Below are 18,139 nucleotides of genomic sequence, written 5' to 3'. Positions count from 1 at the left end.
TCCGTCTTGTGTTAGTTACATCAAGTGGATCAAACGGAGAAAGACAGCCACGAGTTTGACTCCTGGCTAGGTCCAAGATATCGTAAATACAGAATCACAAATATTTTTATCAAGAGATCACACTGGTGATACTGTGCTTTGCGAAAGCAAACGAAAGATTTTCCTTTTTCGGCTAATGGAACGTTTTCATTTACTTACTCATTATTATAGGTGGCTAGTGAAGGAAGTCACGTCGGTAAAAATTAAAGTTTTATTATTTGATACTAAGGGAATAAACTTTATCTGATGTATTAATTGTTGCATACAACAATTAGTACATTCAATAACCTTTACTCCCTTAGTTTCAAGTGAAAATTATAATTTTTACCCGTGTGACTTTCCTTACAAGCTGTCTCTGCCCGTTATCAATGTCAATCCCAACTTTTATTAATGGTTTTAAAGTTTTAAAGTAAACATAAGCCTTGTTTCATGAAAGTTTTCTTTTTATTTTCTTTTCTTTTATATTTATCGAGATTTACGCTGAAAGATGATCTTGAAGTTGGAATGAATTTACCTCCTGCCCTTGAATTACGTCAACCAAAAGCTAAACGACCTATTAGGAAACCTGAATGAAAAATTATAAAGAATGCTTCATTAAAAGCTTCCAAAACACGAGCCAATTATTTTCTCCCACTTGTTATTTAAGAATAAGTTTGAAAGTAAAATTTTGAAGTTACCTGTGGAAGGCGGGCAGCTTTCATCAATGGCGTAAGTCCTGCTCTGTCCCTTGTATCAGGATGTGCTCCGTACATCAACAACAACTGCATAAATTCCAAGTTCAATGGAGACACTAGATTGATTTCTGAGCCAAAGAAATAGCGAGTGTTTGGATCTGCTCCGTGTTCCAGTAGAGTCCTTGCCACGTCGTAGTGGTTGTTCTTGATGGCCAGTCTCAGAGGTTCATCGCAGAGTTGGGTCCTTGGAAACAACTCATCATTTTCTTCCCTAAAGTTCACAGAAGCCTTGTGACTGAGCAACAACTCCACCAATTCTGCGTAGCCATGTTCAGCAGACAAATGAAGAGCGGAATATCCACAGTCGTCGCGTGCGTTCACATCACTGCCACGAATAAGTAACAGACGAACAGCTTCTGCATAACGTTGCCACACCGCATAATGCAATGGTCGCAAACCTTGAGTGACCGGCTCGTTGACCTTTGCACCGCAGGCTAATAAAATCCTTATTTCATCAAGCGGCACCATTCTAATGATACTATCCGCAAGTTCCCGCTGAAGCGGATTGGTGATGCATTCAGTAGGCATTGTGGGTGGTCCTACCTGTAAAATAAATATATGACTGCTATCAAAACCGTTTATGGTGATACAAGAAAAGGTAAAAATGTATCAACACTTTACATTAAATTATTAAAATAATATTTTATCTACCATATAATATTCCCTACTACCAGTATCAAGCTATTAAGAATCGGAGTGTATTTACATGTACAATTAACGTAAAAATGAAAATATTCACGGAAAAATGAGATTTGTTTTTAGCATAATGTAACTACAATGTTGCATACACAGGTTTATATGATACGAAAGTTATACAATGGAGATAAATAACATAAATTTACATATGTAGACATAACGTTATTTTTCCGTTTTCTCTGGATAATTTAACAAGTGGATAAAACACGAAATGAACAAACTAACAATAAGAAAACGACAGCTCTGTAATGGATTGAGGCGGGAAAAATGCAAAATATGGCTCTGCATACGTAATACAATGGAGTTGATTACATCTCCTCAATTATACAAAGAAATGATATAGGAAATTGCTTTTACATTGGTATATGGATATTTGTTAGCACATCAATACATTTGTTTACCGACTTTTACTATACCATTGAAACAAGTTATTGTTCATGTGCTTTCTCCATCATTCAAGTAGCAAACAAACATAAGAACGAAAAATGTAACATTATTTAAACCTTAGCAGGCGATATTACACCAAATTAAGGAAAAGATAACACACGTCGAAAAACATATTCTTTCAGATTTATAAACCTTCGAAAGTTAAGAAATAAAATGATATTTTTGAAGCGATTCAAGAAATCGTACACTGACAAGTATAGGTTCCCTTTAGATAACCATGCTTTTAAACAACTCGATATCCACACAAGAAATTTTAGAAGAGTAAGTTAAGTAAAGTAATCCGCTTGATTTATTTCCGAATCCAGTCTTATCTTAAAAATATAAAAAGAAATAAAAAAGTTAAGCAAGCACCGTAGGATTGTGAAATGTAGATATCTAGCTACAATTTATTAACTTTAAAACTACTTATGCAAAACCCCATACTTGTCAAGCTAGGGTGTTTAAAAAAAAAGTACTTCTGGCTATGCTTAATAGCTTTGGAAGAAGGCGTTTGCAATCACTGTTACTTTTTTTAATCATATTTGACAGTTGCAGGATTACCATATGGCAGACTGGGAGTATATATATATATATATATATATATATAATCCATTAAATTTTTTCTCTGAACTAGAGGGAGGAGGGATCAGATCATAAAATTGTAATGTAATAACTCAACTTTTGTAAATATATGTTGGGTACAATGTTAATTCTTTTCCACAATATTAATGGTTCATAGAAAACTAGTGATTTCATTGTCAGGCTAGAGCAACATTTTTGGCACAAAAATATTTTCATCTACACTTAGGTTTTATGTAGTAAGGAAAAATTTGTCGGTATCGCAATCTTAGTTTTAACATGCTATCCCAGAAAGTTCTAAAAGAAAACAAAGAAAAATTGCGATTCTTGGAATAGCTCCAGGATTCAAAATTTAATTTTCATTACTAGTTGACTTTTAGGATCATATCATGCAGATCTGTCATATATTTTTATTTCTCTTCACATAAGATATTTTACATATTGCCACAATGTTACCTTTATAGGTTTCTTTGTATTAAAAGATGGTTTTATGTATCCTATATGTTACATCTTCCAACAAAGAGTTGTATTTCATCATCTTCTTTATGTGAAACATTTCCTAATGAACCTGTTCTTTGCAAGAGAATTTATTAGTAGCTGTGATGTCAGTAAACACCCCACTCAAAGTCTCTTCTTCAGCTTCTGACTATAAATACTACAAGGGCAGTGGGACGACATTGACGCTGTCCAAGGACACCAGAAAGCTTGTGTTCTGGTTCCGCGTCTTCATCACAAGACAAAGAAAAACGTTGGCCAAAGAAATTTGCTAGCGCATCCTGACTACGATGAATGGGTTAATTTATTCTGCAAATATTATTGCACAGACTTCTATTCATCACAAGCTAAGTTGCTGCGTAGATACTATGGATTTAATCTTGTTACCACATGTCTGAATCTGTTTTAAAATAAGGATGAAGTATTTACCGTTTTCTGATTTAACAATACAGGAAAAGTTTACTAATAAAGACATAATAATTATAAAAGATACTAATAAATAATACAAGATAAACAAAAAAGGGGAAATTATTTTCTCTTAATGGTATTAGCATTCGAATAAGGTTCTCTAAATGAAAACAACAATAAAACCATTGTGTCGTAGCCTCTATATGCAAAGCAGTTTCCGGGAAACACCAGAACATAGAGAAGCAAAACTCTTTTTTGTTTTTGGTTTTGTTTTAATGCATATCCAGCTCATTTTAGAGAAGTGAGTGTTGGGTAAGACTGAAGAACACATTCTAAGTAAAATGCCAAGGATTTAGAGTATATACAAGAGTGAAAAAGTACCTGACTGGACCAAGACTCGAACCCGGGATCTCCGGCATACCGTGCCGATGCGTTAACCACTACGCCACCCAGTCCACTTTCCAGAACAGTCAAACACCCTCTCACTCCTGTAGTCGGTGCTTTCCACTCAAACCACGTGGCCTGTACCACAGCCTAGCTGCTATTCTTGGACAATCCAGTGTCCATATTAAAGTTTAAATTGGTTGTTTCCTTCTTTCGTTAATATATGACTTAGAGTACAATTCATAATGTAGACGGGAAGATGTCATTAAGAGAAATAATAACATAAGAGTATGCAGATCAATAACAACAAAGAAATTAGTTGGAAAGATAGGAGAAGATAAGTAATATGTAAAACAAACAAAAGTGAATCTAACACACTACTTAAGAAGTACTAAACCATACATAATTTCTTACCAATGGCACTAATCATAGCAACGCATATACGAGTGTATTAGAATATTTGTATGCACCGTTCGCCAACTAGAAACTAATTTATTTATATCATTTTTTAACATTCGTCTTAAGATATTTTCATATTACAGTACCAAATATAGGTTTTCTTGTATTCTAAAAATGAAGAAAAGTTTAGATATTTTTTCTCTGTTTTGTAGTTTCTCTGTTTATTGTTTGTAATCAATTCAAATTCAGACAGTATAAACAAACGACAATAAAATGTATGTGAATTAGCTTTGAAGAAAAAAACAATCACTTCGATAAATCTTTTAGTTTTATGTCACAGATTGTACTGCAGGGCTATAGGTAATGAAGATATGAGAGTACTACTAAAAGTGCAATAAAGGACTGACTATAAACAAATAAAGTAGAAGCAAATGACTGCATGCGGAGTAGAAAGACACATACGTCATTGCTTTAGCAGCCAATATGCATGTCCCGAGGCGAAATGAGAAATATAAGTCTAGATTTTAGTGATCATCTATTTATCACTCTTGGTTTCACAAACTTTTTTTCTTAGGAAGGTAAACAGACTCTATTCATTTTCATTCTTAGGGAACGAAGAAGAAATTTCTCACGATAAGGAGAAACAATTAACGTAGAAATAAATAAATGTAAAACAGTTTTCTATAATATTATTGCTTACAATACAAGAAGACGCCCACAAGGAAACTAATTTATTTTAATTTAATGCATCGAACTTAGAAAAATGTGAAATGGTTGCTCAATAGTGCCTTTGATGTTTTACCTTTTGTGTACTTTTGAATAAAACGATGTTACTCAAAATCAATATGCATAAACACTCCACAACACAATAAAATACACCAAATTAACATTTGACAAACTTTTAATATTATAACATTGCTGTTTACTTTAGAAACTATACCTAAATCACACGCAGTTCTCTTTAAAAAGTTATATAAACGAACACATTCTTTGCTGACATACTTACTCTCTTTCTGGGTAACTGAAATGATTCATTGCGAGGACAAATTTATCTATTAGATTCTTGTAATTTTATTTTTTTAAGTAGATTTTCAAAGCAATTTATAAAATTTAGCAATTTATAAAATTTACGTATATGTCATTTCTTTCTTTTCTCAACTAGTTTGAAATCAACACAAATTCTCTGTGATATGTTTTCTTAAACACCAAATATATATATATATATATGATGATGTTGACACTAGTCTGTGTTCAATGTTTTCTTGTGTAGAAGTTTGGTATATAATGGTCACGTATCCTAATTTGAATCAATACATTACAAAGAGAATTTTAGGTACATTCGCATTTGTACTTCATTTTCTAGCCTAATGATGAATTTAAGACTTGTATGCTTCATTGGCAATTCAGATTGACAAGCTTGGGAGAAGATGAAGCTAAAATTACACCTAAATCATTTACTGAATATACATACGTTAACATTCTGAGTTCATGGTGTAGTTTGCAATTGGATATTTTCTTCCTTTCTAGTGAATGCTATAATCTTAAATTTTTAACGATATAATCAAGTTGACTGAGCCTGATATAGTTATCCAGTTAGCAACTGTAGTCTATGTTATCTGCTTAACAGTTTATCATGATTTTTACTAGGCTATTATTGATATACGCTGATAACAATTACAAGGATTGTACATGATTACTAAGTGTACATCATTAATAAATAAATTTTTATCGACAGGGGAAACGTTCGAAAGTATTCGGATGTACATTGATGGTTACTTTAGAGGAAAATCTAATGGTTGACAATGTTTATTGTTATTATTTTTTTAATTACCTTTTCAAGCTGGCATTATAATAGTGACTTTCCATTTTCTGAGAGGTGAGACCTAGTAGTTGCCAAGTTAATAATTTCACATGATTCTTTGATTACGTAAGATAGAATTTGGTCGTCTCTAGGGCACACCACAGTTTTAATTTGCTTATAGTATATTCAGTTTATTTAAAGAATTTCATCAAGAAAAAAAGTCAACTACTTCTTATCTAAATATATTCGTTAAGTGCGTAAATAATAAACAACTGACTCGCAGTTAACTGAAACTAATTTCCTGATACAGCAGGAAATTCGTTTCTATACCTTTTGATTGTTTTCTGGAAACTAAAGGAATATTCGTAAATATTATTAAGAATTTTTAATGTAAAATCTTAAACATTACCTTTGTTAAATTATAATATTTCATAAAGTTAATAAAACTATACAGAATTTTGTGAATACAGTTGTTCATGATGCAACTTCCAACATTTGTGCAAGAGAATGAGATATTGTACTGTACACACCGATATACGTGTAAAAATTTAGAAGAAATCAATAATATTAAAATTATCACTTTCTCTACCCCTTAGGCGTAGAATTTTTAAATGACAAATGAATACGGTATTCATATTTTGTGTATGTAAAATCTCCATAGCGCTCTCCGCTGCTTTAGTGGTGCGGGTGAATGCTATCCTGGGTTGGATTCCCCGTGGAAGATCATTAATATACTCGTATAAACGCATTGATTTGTTTGGATTCCACCCTTAATTATAGATCCATGTCTCACATAGTCTCGGTGTTGAAAAGGGACGCTACAGTTCAATAAATAAACAAACAAAAACCCAGATATCAAATTTCACGTTTTACTAGTACGAAATATTTTAGAAGAAAATGCAATGATAATTAAATACACCTTTCCCCATCTCTTTAAAGTTGAAATTCTCTAAATTTGAGTAAAGGGATGATATTGATATTCTGTGGACTAAATACGCTGAATATAACGTTTGTACCTTTTTGTTCAGGAGTTGAGAGTTTCTCCTGCGCTCATCATATTGAATTTGCTTTGGATTTCTTATGGTTAAATTTCTGGTTAATACATGTTGACGTGAATGAGATATTCGTATCCTGTGTACCAAGAAATTCCTATTCAAGTAGGTTTTGTGGTGATATACACTGTGTGTGTGGATTTTCTCGGAGTTCTCCCATTTTTCTCCCACTTTCGTTATCCACCATTATTATCCATCTCATCATCGCTATCTCCTTTAGCCTCAGCGCATAAATCGTAGAAAGTTTAACTCCAAAATCAAAATCCCTATATTCCAAATTTCTTTTCTTTATAACCAAATATTAAACAGAAAACTTTTCTTTCTTTTACTGTGTCCACCAAATTGAATTTACTCTCTAGCTTTTCGGGCTTGAATTTATATTTCTGTAAGTGAATATCGTGTTCATTTTCCAACGTATCGAAAAAAATCATACAAAGCTTTGCGTCTATACAATCAGTGGTTCAATTAAAGCCTCATCTTCCTTAGGGTTAACAACATTAGATTCGTGCTAAAATTGATTAAATGCTCCTATTCTGTAACATTTAGTTCATAAAAAAAAATTTAAAATTATTAATGTATAGAGTCTAAGTTAGAATTGATCAATTGTTATATTGCAACGATTTTAAAACTCTGGTCTAGGGACCGCTGGGAGTTCTTGAGAATATAGTTGGCGGATCCGCAAGTCAAATTAAATTTTGTTCATTATAAGAAATACGAGTATAATCATCATATTGTGTAATATAATTACTTCTATATGTTATAGCATTTTTGTTATTCACAAAGCTGGTTTTGGCAATCTTTGTAGTGTAAGCATTAAATTTGAGACTGTAGCAATTTGTATAATGCAAAATGAATACATGAAACTGTTTTCTTCCTTTCTATTAAAGAAATCCCACAAAATGAACATTATATCAAAGTGGCACCCGAAATCACAAAGTTCAAGAGGCGGTGTTATAGCGTCATTTGCAATAATCGTGCATGCAAAGTTTAAGAACATACCTAAGGCCAGTAGCCCTCCCCGCTGGTCTAGTTGGCTAGCGCGTGCGCTTTTGGTGTAGCCTAAATAGTTCAATGTTCGATTCCCAGAAAGGAAACATTTAATGCGTTACGGTGGTTCGGATTCCAGTTTAAACTTTAGGTCCACGTCTCATATATTCTCGGTGCTGACAAGGATACTAAACTTGAAAAACAAAGAAAGAATATCGGTAGAATGGGTAAAACAACTAATATAAAATGTGATCCAATAGACAAACAGAAAGAGCAAGCTCGATAAGATTGTGTAAAAAGATTCCTATTACGGAATTATGTAGTAATCTTGATAAAACATAAACATTTTGAATATAATAAATAAAGGAAGAATGTTTATAACTCAGTTAATGCATTTTTCAAAATTCATTCTGTTTAAAGGGAATACAGCTTTGAAATTATTGCGCTATTAGAGTTAAGTGTCCCTTTCAACACGAACGTTATATGAGACGCAGACCTACAGTTTAACGAGGAGTCACATGAGCTTCTGCCGTGAATCGAAACCGGGAGAAGCGTACGCTAATCATATAGCTACGAGAGGGCCCTACAGCTTTGAAAGTAGCTTCTATTGTGTTACCATTTTGGACAGCAGATTCTCTTTCATCTTTCTATGTCGTAAAAACAGAACCTGCCATTTTTTCGAGCAAATTAAATCAGGATTGCTATAGTATGAAGGTAAACTAGTCGTTGCGTCCAAACCTTCCGCCCATTATACACTATACGATAAAGTTGTGCTTAATTAAAAACTCTAATTGATTACATTCTTTTAAACTTCTTTTAGTTTGCCCATAAACTAACTTGCAATTACACAAATATTAAAGCTCAAATCTAAATATGTCCCTGTCTTAATAACAAACATTCATGTTCAATATTATCAGTATCTATTTTCAAATAATTAAGTTGAACAATACAATTTAGATTGCAATTAAATATTGTGACAGTATATTATTTATAAATACACAATTATATGGTTATGACCATTGTTCTATGTTGAAATAATTAAGTGGAAGCAATCTAGTTCTAAAGTTGCAATTAAATTGTTACAATCATTATTATAAAGCGAAAACAGACTGTGAATAACGCTGTTATGCAAACCTCAAAACGTTTAAGAGTTACGGGTTGCACATGTATCTAGACCGAACAAGCGACGCATCAATCTCTCAGTCACGCTGATTCTCAATATTTCGCACTTAGGCTAATAATTGTCGCTAGTTGTGCTGCCTCCTACCTGATGCCGAGATATGTCGCTAGCGTGCAGATAATTTGGTACTTTTCATACAAGACGGAAGCTCACTGTTAGTAGGTTTCATTATTTCCCTCAATTGACCCAAATTCCCTCAACTAACTCAAAATTTTCCCTTTTCTTATATTTTCTCTAGTTTGTTGAGTATCCAATTCCTTCGACAGAAGTTATGTGATAAGATTAATTTACCTATATTAACGGAAGTGATGACCACATTTGTTTTATTCATTTGCTTTCAGCTTCTATTGTTTCTTTTTACTTTTTCCTTCACTTCTGGTTTTACAAAGAAAAAAATAAAAAATAAAAAAATAAACTCAGCGAAGAATGGGTGCAAGTTATGCACTTTGAACACACACACACACACATAAAGTATGGCTATTGTATTGATTTTATCTCTGAAGAACAATGAAAAATTTAAGTTTATGGCCAGTCAATCAGCACGAAAATTTCCCTGGATTTTCACGTTTTGTCGAAAAATTCCCTTTTTCCCTTTTTGCTAAAATTATCTACGAAATTTCCCTCAAACTACAAACACTGTGAAGGCTTCACGGGTATAACTAGTAGATTTAAATTTGCGAAGTGCCTGTAGACTAGCGAAATCTATTGGCGGCGGACAGCGCAGCTAACGACATCTATTAGCATGACGCACTGACACGTTTAATATTTTTCTTCACTTTTCCTAAAGCGATTTTCTCAAGAACTTCTCAATTCAAGTCTGTGACCTACAACAATGTTGTCGTAAGCATGTTTCTTCTCATGCTTTCTAAGAATAATGTATCCAACCTAATTAAGTACATCCAAAAATACTTTCTTTTTGCAAAAAAAGCAAATTGAATGTGAAAGAACATAGCACAGAAGATAATACTATTCCTTTAACAGAATCGACAGTGTATGTCATTTGATGTCTGTTTCGATAAATAACATTGACTTTAGAAAATAAAGTTGTCGCTCCGGGATAACTCTAAAAATAAGAGGTAAAGAGACAACACAAAGAACTGTGACTGTTTGTCTCTGAACCTATGACAGGTGAGACAGTTTCCCTTCTCTCCGCTTCTCCCCTTGTGTGTGTGTGCTTTGTTGGCTGCCATATACGAGTTAACCCAAGTCAGTGACCACTCTTAAGAGGAAAAGAAATACATACGCACATAGACAGAGAATTTGCCGAACTCTTTTTCCCCAGGTTACACTTTCACATCATTTCTTGGCTTCGTTTGCTGACTGCGCAGGTGAACTTATAGATATTTTTAAAAGCTTTTCAGTTCTTGCAACTGGACGTTTCCTTGTCTCTTGCGACAACGACACGTGGTACTTAGAAACACCAGTGGGTTTTCCGGTGGCGGAAATAATTTTCTCTCAGACGAAACAAGAGCTCAGGTACTCATTTTTAGAAGTGATGACAGCATGTTACAAATGACATTTATTTCTTTTATTTCTATCTAAAAGAGTCATTCACTCTAATGACATTTTACGTATCTTATACTAAATTACAAGAGAGAATTTTTTATGAATTTGTGGGTTTGTTGGAGAAAATCTATTCAATGTATTTAGATAATTCTTCCACCACTGGAAAGTTACAAGTGGTTACAGATTTTTCTACTTTCACTTTTGACTTCAAGGAAGTAACCAACAATGTTCAATATGGAGATCAAGGTGTACGATAAACCTTATTACACAGGGCATTTAAATATTAATAACTACTGTTTATAAACCATAAAGATTCCGAGGGATTACAAATAAATAATTTATTTACTTGAGTTCAATATACGAGAAGACGCAAGAGAAGAGCGTTTTTTTTTGTGTCCTTCTATGTGAAAGTGGGCCTGATAGAGATAGGACCCTTTCATTTATTCTCTTGCACGAATTTTGGTAACTGGTGCAAGGGGAAAGAACGCAAAATATTCTTGACGAAAGACGTGAGAGTAATCGATAATTTATTATATGGAGTGATTGATTCATTAGAGTTCAACGTTCCTTTCCAGCTCTGATGATATTTTATAAATTTATTTTCTAAAGAAAACGTATTTATTCATACACATTTTTGAGGCAGTGTGGAAGAATGATCCTTTAGAAATAAAAGACACATGTATCATATCGTTGAAATTGTATGTTGTAAAAGTATCGACTGATCTGATAATACCTTAGTATAAAGAGAATTTCAAACCAACAAAATAATACGTCTTGTTTTAAGTTAAGATTTTAATTTTAAACAAAAACATCGTATAAAGGCACATGTTAACTTTTGAAAGTGTGCTTGTAACATGAAACTTGGACCTTCGTAAGTGTGATGAATTTCTGGAGCATCTTTTGTGTGGCTGGTCTCAGAGACCGGGTTTTTTCCTTTCGTTCTCCTATGAATTCTTTCTCGTTATTAAAGCTAAATATGGTTGTATTATATTACCATCACCTTTATCAATATAGAACTTTGATCATTTCAATTATTGAAGGTAAAAACACTTTATGAGCCTTAAATGAAATATACACCGAAAACATCAAATTTTCGATAATAGTAGAGATACGAGGGCTAGTCAAGAAAGACTTGGACTGATTTTTTTTCTAGGCAATTTATTATTACTCAGCAACAGGCATGATCCTTTTCAAAGTAGTCCCCGCCCATTTGAATGCACTTTTTCATTCGAGTCTTCCAGTCCTCAAACACGTGTCGCAGGCCATTCTTTGAGAGGTCCTTCAAAACCGCCTCCGATGCTTTCAGAACCTCGGAATTATCGGAGAAGCGGTGTCCACGCAATCTGGATTTTAGGGCAGGGAAAAGAAAAAAGTCGCACGGTGCGGTAGGCGTCTCCACCATCCTCAAACCTTTGCAACAGCTCCCTGCAAGTCTCCACTCGAACGGCCTTCTGCTCTGGTGTCAGGAGTCGCGGAATCCATCGCGCACACACTCGGCTCGTGTGGAGGTGGTCATGCAAAATTTTGAAGGCACTGCCATGAGATATGCGTAGTGCGGCTGCCAGATCGTCGATACTGATGCGGCGATCTTCTCTAACAATGACTGCTGCCGTGTTAATGTTCACCTCAGTAACAGCTGACGCTGATACACCTGGTCCACCAGCTTTCGTGATTGTCATTCGGCCCTCTTTAAACTCTTTGAACCACCAGAACACGGTACTTCGTGGCAGAGCGTCATCTTTGTAGGCTGCTCTCAACATTCCTAGAGTTTCTGTTGCACTTTTCCCCAGGCGATAGCAGAACCGTATAGCTGCAAATTGTTCATCTCGTAATGACTCCATTTCTTCTACAGGCGACTTCTAGAGGCGGCGCAGAACATCACCTGCAATAAAAAGTCGTGGTTACCAAACATGCAATGATTCCTTAACAACATTTTATATATATGCACAGCAAGACCCACCCTACTTGTATGCCAAACTATGAAGCTCCAGCGTTAACAGAACTGCCGGGAAAAAATCAGTCCAAGTCTTTCTTGACTTGCCCTCGTACAAAATAATTACGATTAAACTAATATATTTTTTTATTATTTTCTCATGTTCCTCTTATGATTTACATTCTTATGAACATTATATAGAAATATTTTTAATTTTCGTTCCACAGAACCTGTGAGTATTTCAACTAGAAATATGACCAAATAGACGTAATATGACCGAGCAGAGACCGTATACTGACTTTCAGTCGCAACGATAATGAGGAACTCACTGACACACACATTGCATTGAAGCACGTTGCGGGAGAGAAAGGTACTAAGAGGTTTAACTCCCAGCCCCTGTTGAGAAAAAAAATGAACACCAGCCGGAATCTGAGACTGTGCCACACTTACGAAGGGTTAAGTATACTGCTATCGGAAATCGAACTTATGTCTCCTGTACTAAACAGAAATTATCTTCTAACTTTTGTTTTAAACATAACTAAAGGATATGGAACCACTGTACTTTCTTCTTTGAAGTTAAACCTTTTTCCATTCTTTAAATCAGTAAATTAAACTCTGTGGAGTCAAATGAGTCACGATATGACCTATAGTTATTACAAATGTATGAATTTATGAAATATGAGCAACACCTTGGCATCATCCCTGCTAATTCCAGGCCAGCTGTAATGCCTGTTCTTCTCATGGGAAGAATAATATTTATGCAGAATGAACTACATAAAAGAAGCAGCATCGAGCAATGACTTCGACGTTGGTCCTGCCTAAAGTTGCCGTTCTTGCACGGGAAATAGATTTATGGAAAGTACTTAAACCCCTTACCCCATAGGATACGCACGTAAATGAAAATCTTGCCCCTGTTATGTAGGCAACCAACATTGTTTTAAGTTACAAAACGTTGCCTAATCTGTTAGAGGCTGCTGTTAGATTTATAAAAAAATATAACACTTTTCCACCCCACCCTTAAGGGTGCTACCCTCACAGAATTATTACTATACTGTAAGTCATAGGTGCACTAAGCTTGGTTGAAATTGTTCTATATAAACAAAATAATTAGATTTGCTTCTAAAAATAGAAATCTTTCTATTTGTGTCTATTTGAACGTTCTTTCATTCGAGAGTAGAAAAAAGTAAAACTGACAAACTCTAAATATATTAACCCTATCTTGGTTATGAGTAGTTGAAACTTTCTTCGAATTTATTTAATGTAGATGTATCTTCACACGCAAATTGGCGGACGGACGAATAAATATTGAAAGCGAATTTCTTTCGATTAGATCATGAAACGTCGTTCGAAATTTCAATTTCGATTATTTTCACGACTGCAAGGCTTTCGACAGTTTTGTAGCAGGTTTAAACAACGTCTAATCCGTATTTACGATCATGAGATATCATGGCTCTTCCAGCTGGCCTAGTGACTGTACACGTGATCCCGGATTCGATCCCTAGTGCAACGCATTATGGTGGTTCGGATTCTACTGTAAACTGTAGATCCACGTCTCATATAGCTTCAGTGCTGAAAAGGACGCTAAACAACAACAATAAGATAGCGTCTATTAACCGTTTTTTTTAAAGAGAGAGTGCTGTAAACCAGGAAAAAATATTAGTTCAGAACAAAAATTGAGAAAATAGGCAAAGGTTCGGAAGGGCAATTGATCAGTAAAGGTATGTATTCGGAAAATGCATTAATTCGGAAAAGACAATAGAATACATTGTTGAATATCTGAATTGTAGTTTAAAATTGCTAAGCAAATTTTAAGTTCTGAATGAATAATCGTGGCCCGATAATCGATTAAATTCGAATTAAATATGTATTTTTTTTCTTAAATGGAGGAAATAGCCTCCTGCAGTAAGATTGTATATAAGAAACATTTTAAACGCTCACAATTTCATAAACCATCTAGGAATGGAGTAAATTGTTTAAAACCCTTTAGTTTGTTGCAAACGATGAGATATTTTCCAATTACAGTCACCAGCAAGGACTGGAATAAACTGAGATCATTGGACAAGTTGAACTAACAATAAAAATACCATTTTTAAAAATGAAATTTTTCTTTGGAACATGTGCTTCAGAATTAATGCTTGCAATTTTAACGTTCCGAACTGCAAGCTTCCCAGATAACATTGATGTAATGTTGGTTGCCTGACTAGTAGGGGTTAAATTATTATGGGAACTTGCACTGCTTGTGTATTACGTGTTAACGCAAGGGAAAGCACAATTTTATTGCATCTTAATAAATAATATCATCATTCTTATATTGATCTTGATGCAGTTAGAATGCATTTTATTATAGGAATATTAATTGTCGAGTTCAATGTATTTTATTGAAGTAACATGATCTTTTGGTTCTTTCCCAATCGTAATTCTCAAACACTTTTTTTTTTTGTTTTTGTTTTTCCAGCTTCAATTTTTCAGTTTTCCTCATTTCATTCCGGACTACAGGGAAAAGAAAGTGGTAATCCTACTTCATTGTTACTCTACTCTGATTAACTATATGTAATACTAGGTTTGCTTTCGAGCAGAACAGTCAACAACAGAGAAATAACATACAGACTCGGAGCAAAGCACACTGTTTCAATTAAAATATCGATGTGTAACAGTATCGCCAACTAACTAAACCTTTGGCTTCATCGACACATTATCATGAAGCCAAAGGTTTAGTTAGTTGGCGATACTGTTACACATCGATATTTTGATTACAACAATGTGTTTTCCTCAGGAATTGTGTGTTTATTTCTATTTTGAATTACAAAGCAAAGCTAAGATGAAGCATCTAGTCAACAACACAAGATTTTGAACGCTTCAATTTTCGAAAACGGGTAATCTTTGATAATTCTTCCTTTCATTGCACAATTCAGTTGCTTTCTTAAGATTAGAATTTCTTATCATTAAGTCTTTTTTTCTTGAAGAAATAAATTGATCCTTTTCTCTCTCTTTTTTTTTTTAAAAAAGGTACTCTAACACAACTTGCTTCAAAAATATATAGCATCAATAATACAGCCACAAATAAAAATACTCTCACAATAATAGAGAACTCATATATTAAACAATGGAACGCATTTTCTTTGCTCTATACAAAATTAAACTTATTGCTTCAGTATACAATTTCCCACCATAACGATGATCATCGCTTAGATATACTATTCACATTGGCAAGTCTCTTGTCGCTAGGACTTCCTATGTAGCGTCATTTCTCGCTAATATCCTCGTTCTGATGAATATATTGTCCTCTTAAATGTCTCCTCAAAATACAATAACGTTCATCCCCTCTCTCTTTCTCTTTCTAAACATCTTCAATCATTTCCCTCGCAATACAATTTCCTTTTAAATAATATCCAAACTAGTTTCTTTTCTTTCTTTAATTTATTTACAACACGGTTTCCTTACTTAAACAAAGAGAACTGCTTTTGCCTTTCTAACTCATTTCGCTAAGTTTATGAACTATCGTCATTATTAATCGATTTTGTAAAATATGTATGTTTCTGCTTTTTGAAGTTCAATGTTTCACAAAATATTAAATGAAGATTGTTTCCTCAATTTTCTGTACAGAAATGCTCAAATTATTCATGTTTTCCTGAATGCGTTTCTCAATATTCATATTCTGTTGTATTTTTCTTTGAATTTCTTCACTAACATTATTATCTATTTAGATATCGAAAACTAATAATCTATTACATCTATTTCTATCAATTCTGTGATAAGTAGCTGATACAGATCATTTCAATTAAGTCTCATTCCTTTCATATTTTTCTGGAAGCTTTATATTCAACTTTCACAATACTCACTTTAACATCTATAACTCGTATAACTTCTTACACTTTCTTCGTATTTCTTTTGTAGAAACAATCACTATTTCAACGAGAATTGGATTCAATTAAATTTACATCAACGAGTTGTATATAACATTGTTAGCGATTTTTTTAAAAAAAAATATGTCTATAGGTAAATATAACGTCTATAGGCTTTCTTCTTATTGGCATCTAATCATTGTTTTTTTCTTTCTCAATCAATGCTTTGATTGGTCGTGTTGGTACCGTTCAGGAGCAATTGACATGTTGAGCGTCTAGGCAAAAAGCCAAAGGTACGCGGTCCCATTCAACCCTTGCTAATATTGGCAACTTCTGCAGGTGACGTAGTGTCATTGACCGATCTGACACGCGTGGATAGAAAAGAAAACTTATTAGTTCCAAACACCTGCTCTCGTGATTCCTAGAATGACCACTAAGTGTCAAAAAACACCAATGATATTTGCCACTGAACTAACATTGAAGTTAAATGTGGAAAATACTCGTATAAACAATCTCTCACCTTCAATTTATCAGGCTTCCAAACTATACTATGTGTCAATATAGAAAAGCTTATAGGACGGCTATGTCAATCTTTCTGTAAAGTATTAAAGCAAAAACGCTTAGAGATAAGGATATTAAAAAAATAATATGAATTTAACGTTCCAACAATATCTTGTATCTCTTCCATTGACACTCTATTCAAACAGAAAGTGAAAGAAATCTGCCATTTCAACTTGCAATAATGATTCCCGTAGAGCAAAAGTATAAGAAAAAGCGAGAAGCCATTTTGGACATGAATTCAATGTCACAAGACCAGATTCTATCCTCAACTTTGTCTCTCTATTGAAACTGGAAGTGATTCATGTTCATAGATCAACAATTAACACAATGCTAGATTTTTTTAAAAAAGCACGAAGAATGTGTAATAAAATTATTATTATTAAGATAATATCAACAGTTATTGAAACCTAGAAAATAACATGCAAGATCGATAGAGAAAATAGAACAGTTTTGATACATAAAGATCTGAAGCGTAAACAGGAAATAAAAGCAGGGATAGGAATACTGAAACAAACATTCAGACGGAAGAAAATCACATTTCACGGACATTTCGAATAAAACGTTAAGAAAAAGATCTATAAAATACCGTCTGAAAAATAGATTTTAAGAAAATGAAGGCATGTTTGCTATGGAAAAGTGATTAAAAGTAATCATAAACATTCAAATGTGTCGTGGAGTAAATTATGTACTTGAAACAGAAATCATTGAGGAAGTATTCAAAAAGTTGAGACAAAAATAACAATAAGAAAATTTTAAGAGCTGCAATAAAAGCGTCAAAATATACTAGATAATATAGCGGAGGAAATAATAGAAGAAAGCAAAAGAAATCAGAATTAGTGAATCATATTCAAACAAAGTTTCTTGGATCAAAGCAAGGAAGTTATTAGAGAACAGAAGGGACAGTGATCAAGATTATATCCAGAACAAATCGAATGAACGTGATTTTAAAAGATCACTTATCAGAGACAATTGAAAACCACTTGGAAGACCATTTTATTCAGTTAAAGCTTCAGAATTCAAGGAAGAGGATAGTTACCCTATCCTTTCTTGATACGGCTTTAGTACTGACGATGATCTGTCTCACATCAAATTTCAAGTTCCGACAAATATGTTTACA

General features: G+C 33.7%; 1 protein-coding gene across 1 annotated transcript in view; it reads right to left on the bottom strand.

Moving 5' to 3' along the window:
- LOC145662656 (ankyrin repeat and SOCS box protein 16-like) overlaps positions 1-18,139 on the bottom strand; it is a 47,494-nt gene that overhangs the window by 11,656 nt on the left and 17,699 nt on the right. Inside the window, exon 2 of the mRNA XM_081728450.1 lies at positions 717-1,316. Coding sequence (XP_081584576.1) covers positions 717-1,301 — 585 coding nt within the window. The 5' untranslated portion in view covers positions 1,302-1,316. The remainder of the gene's footprint in view (positions 1-716; positions 1,317-18,139) is intronic.

This window comes from Thermobia domestica, chromosome 10 (genome assembly GCF_964235325.1).
Source record: "Thermobia domestica chromosome 10, izTheDome1.hap1.1, whole genome shotgun sequence".
In the NCBI taxonomy this organism is placed as follows: Eukaryota; Metazoa; Arthropoda; class Insecta; order Zygentoma; family Lepismatidae; genus Thermobia; species Thermobia domestica.
The sequence above is the reverse complement of the archived record's forward strand: the minus strand, read 5'-3'. Positions and strand labels throughout refer to the sequence as shown.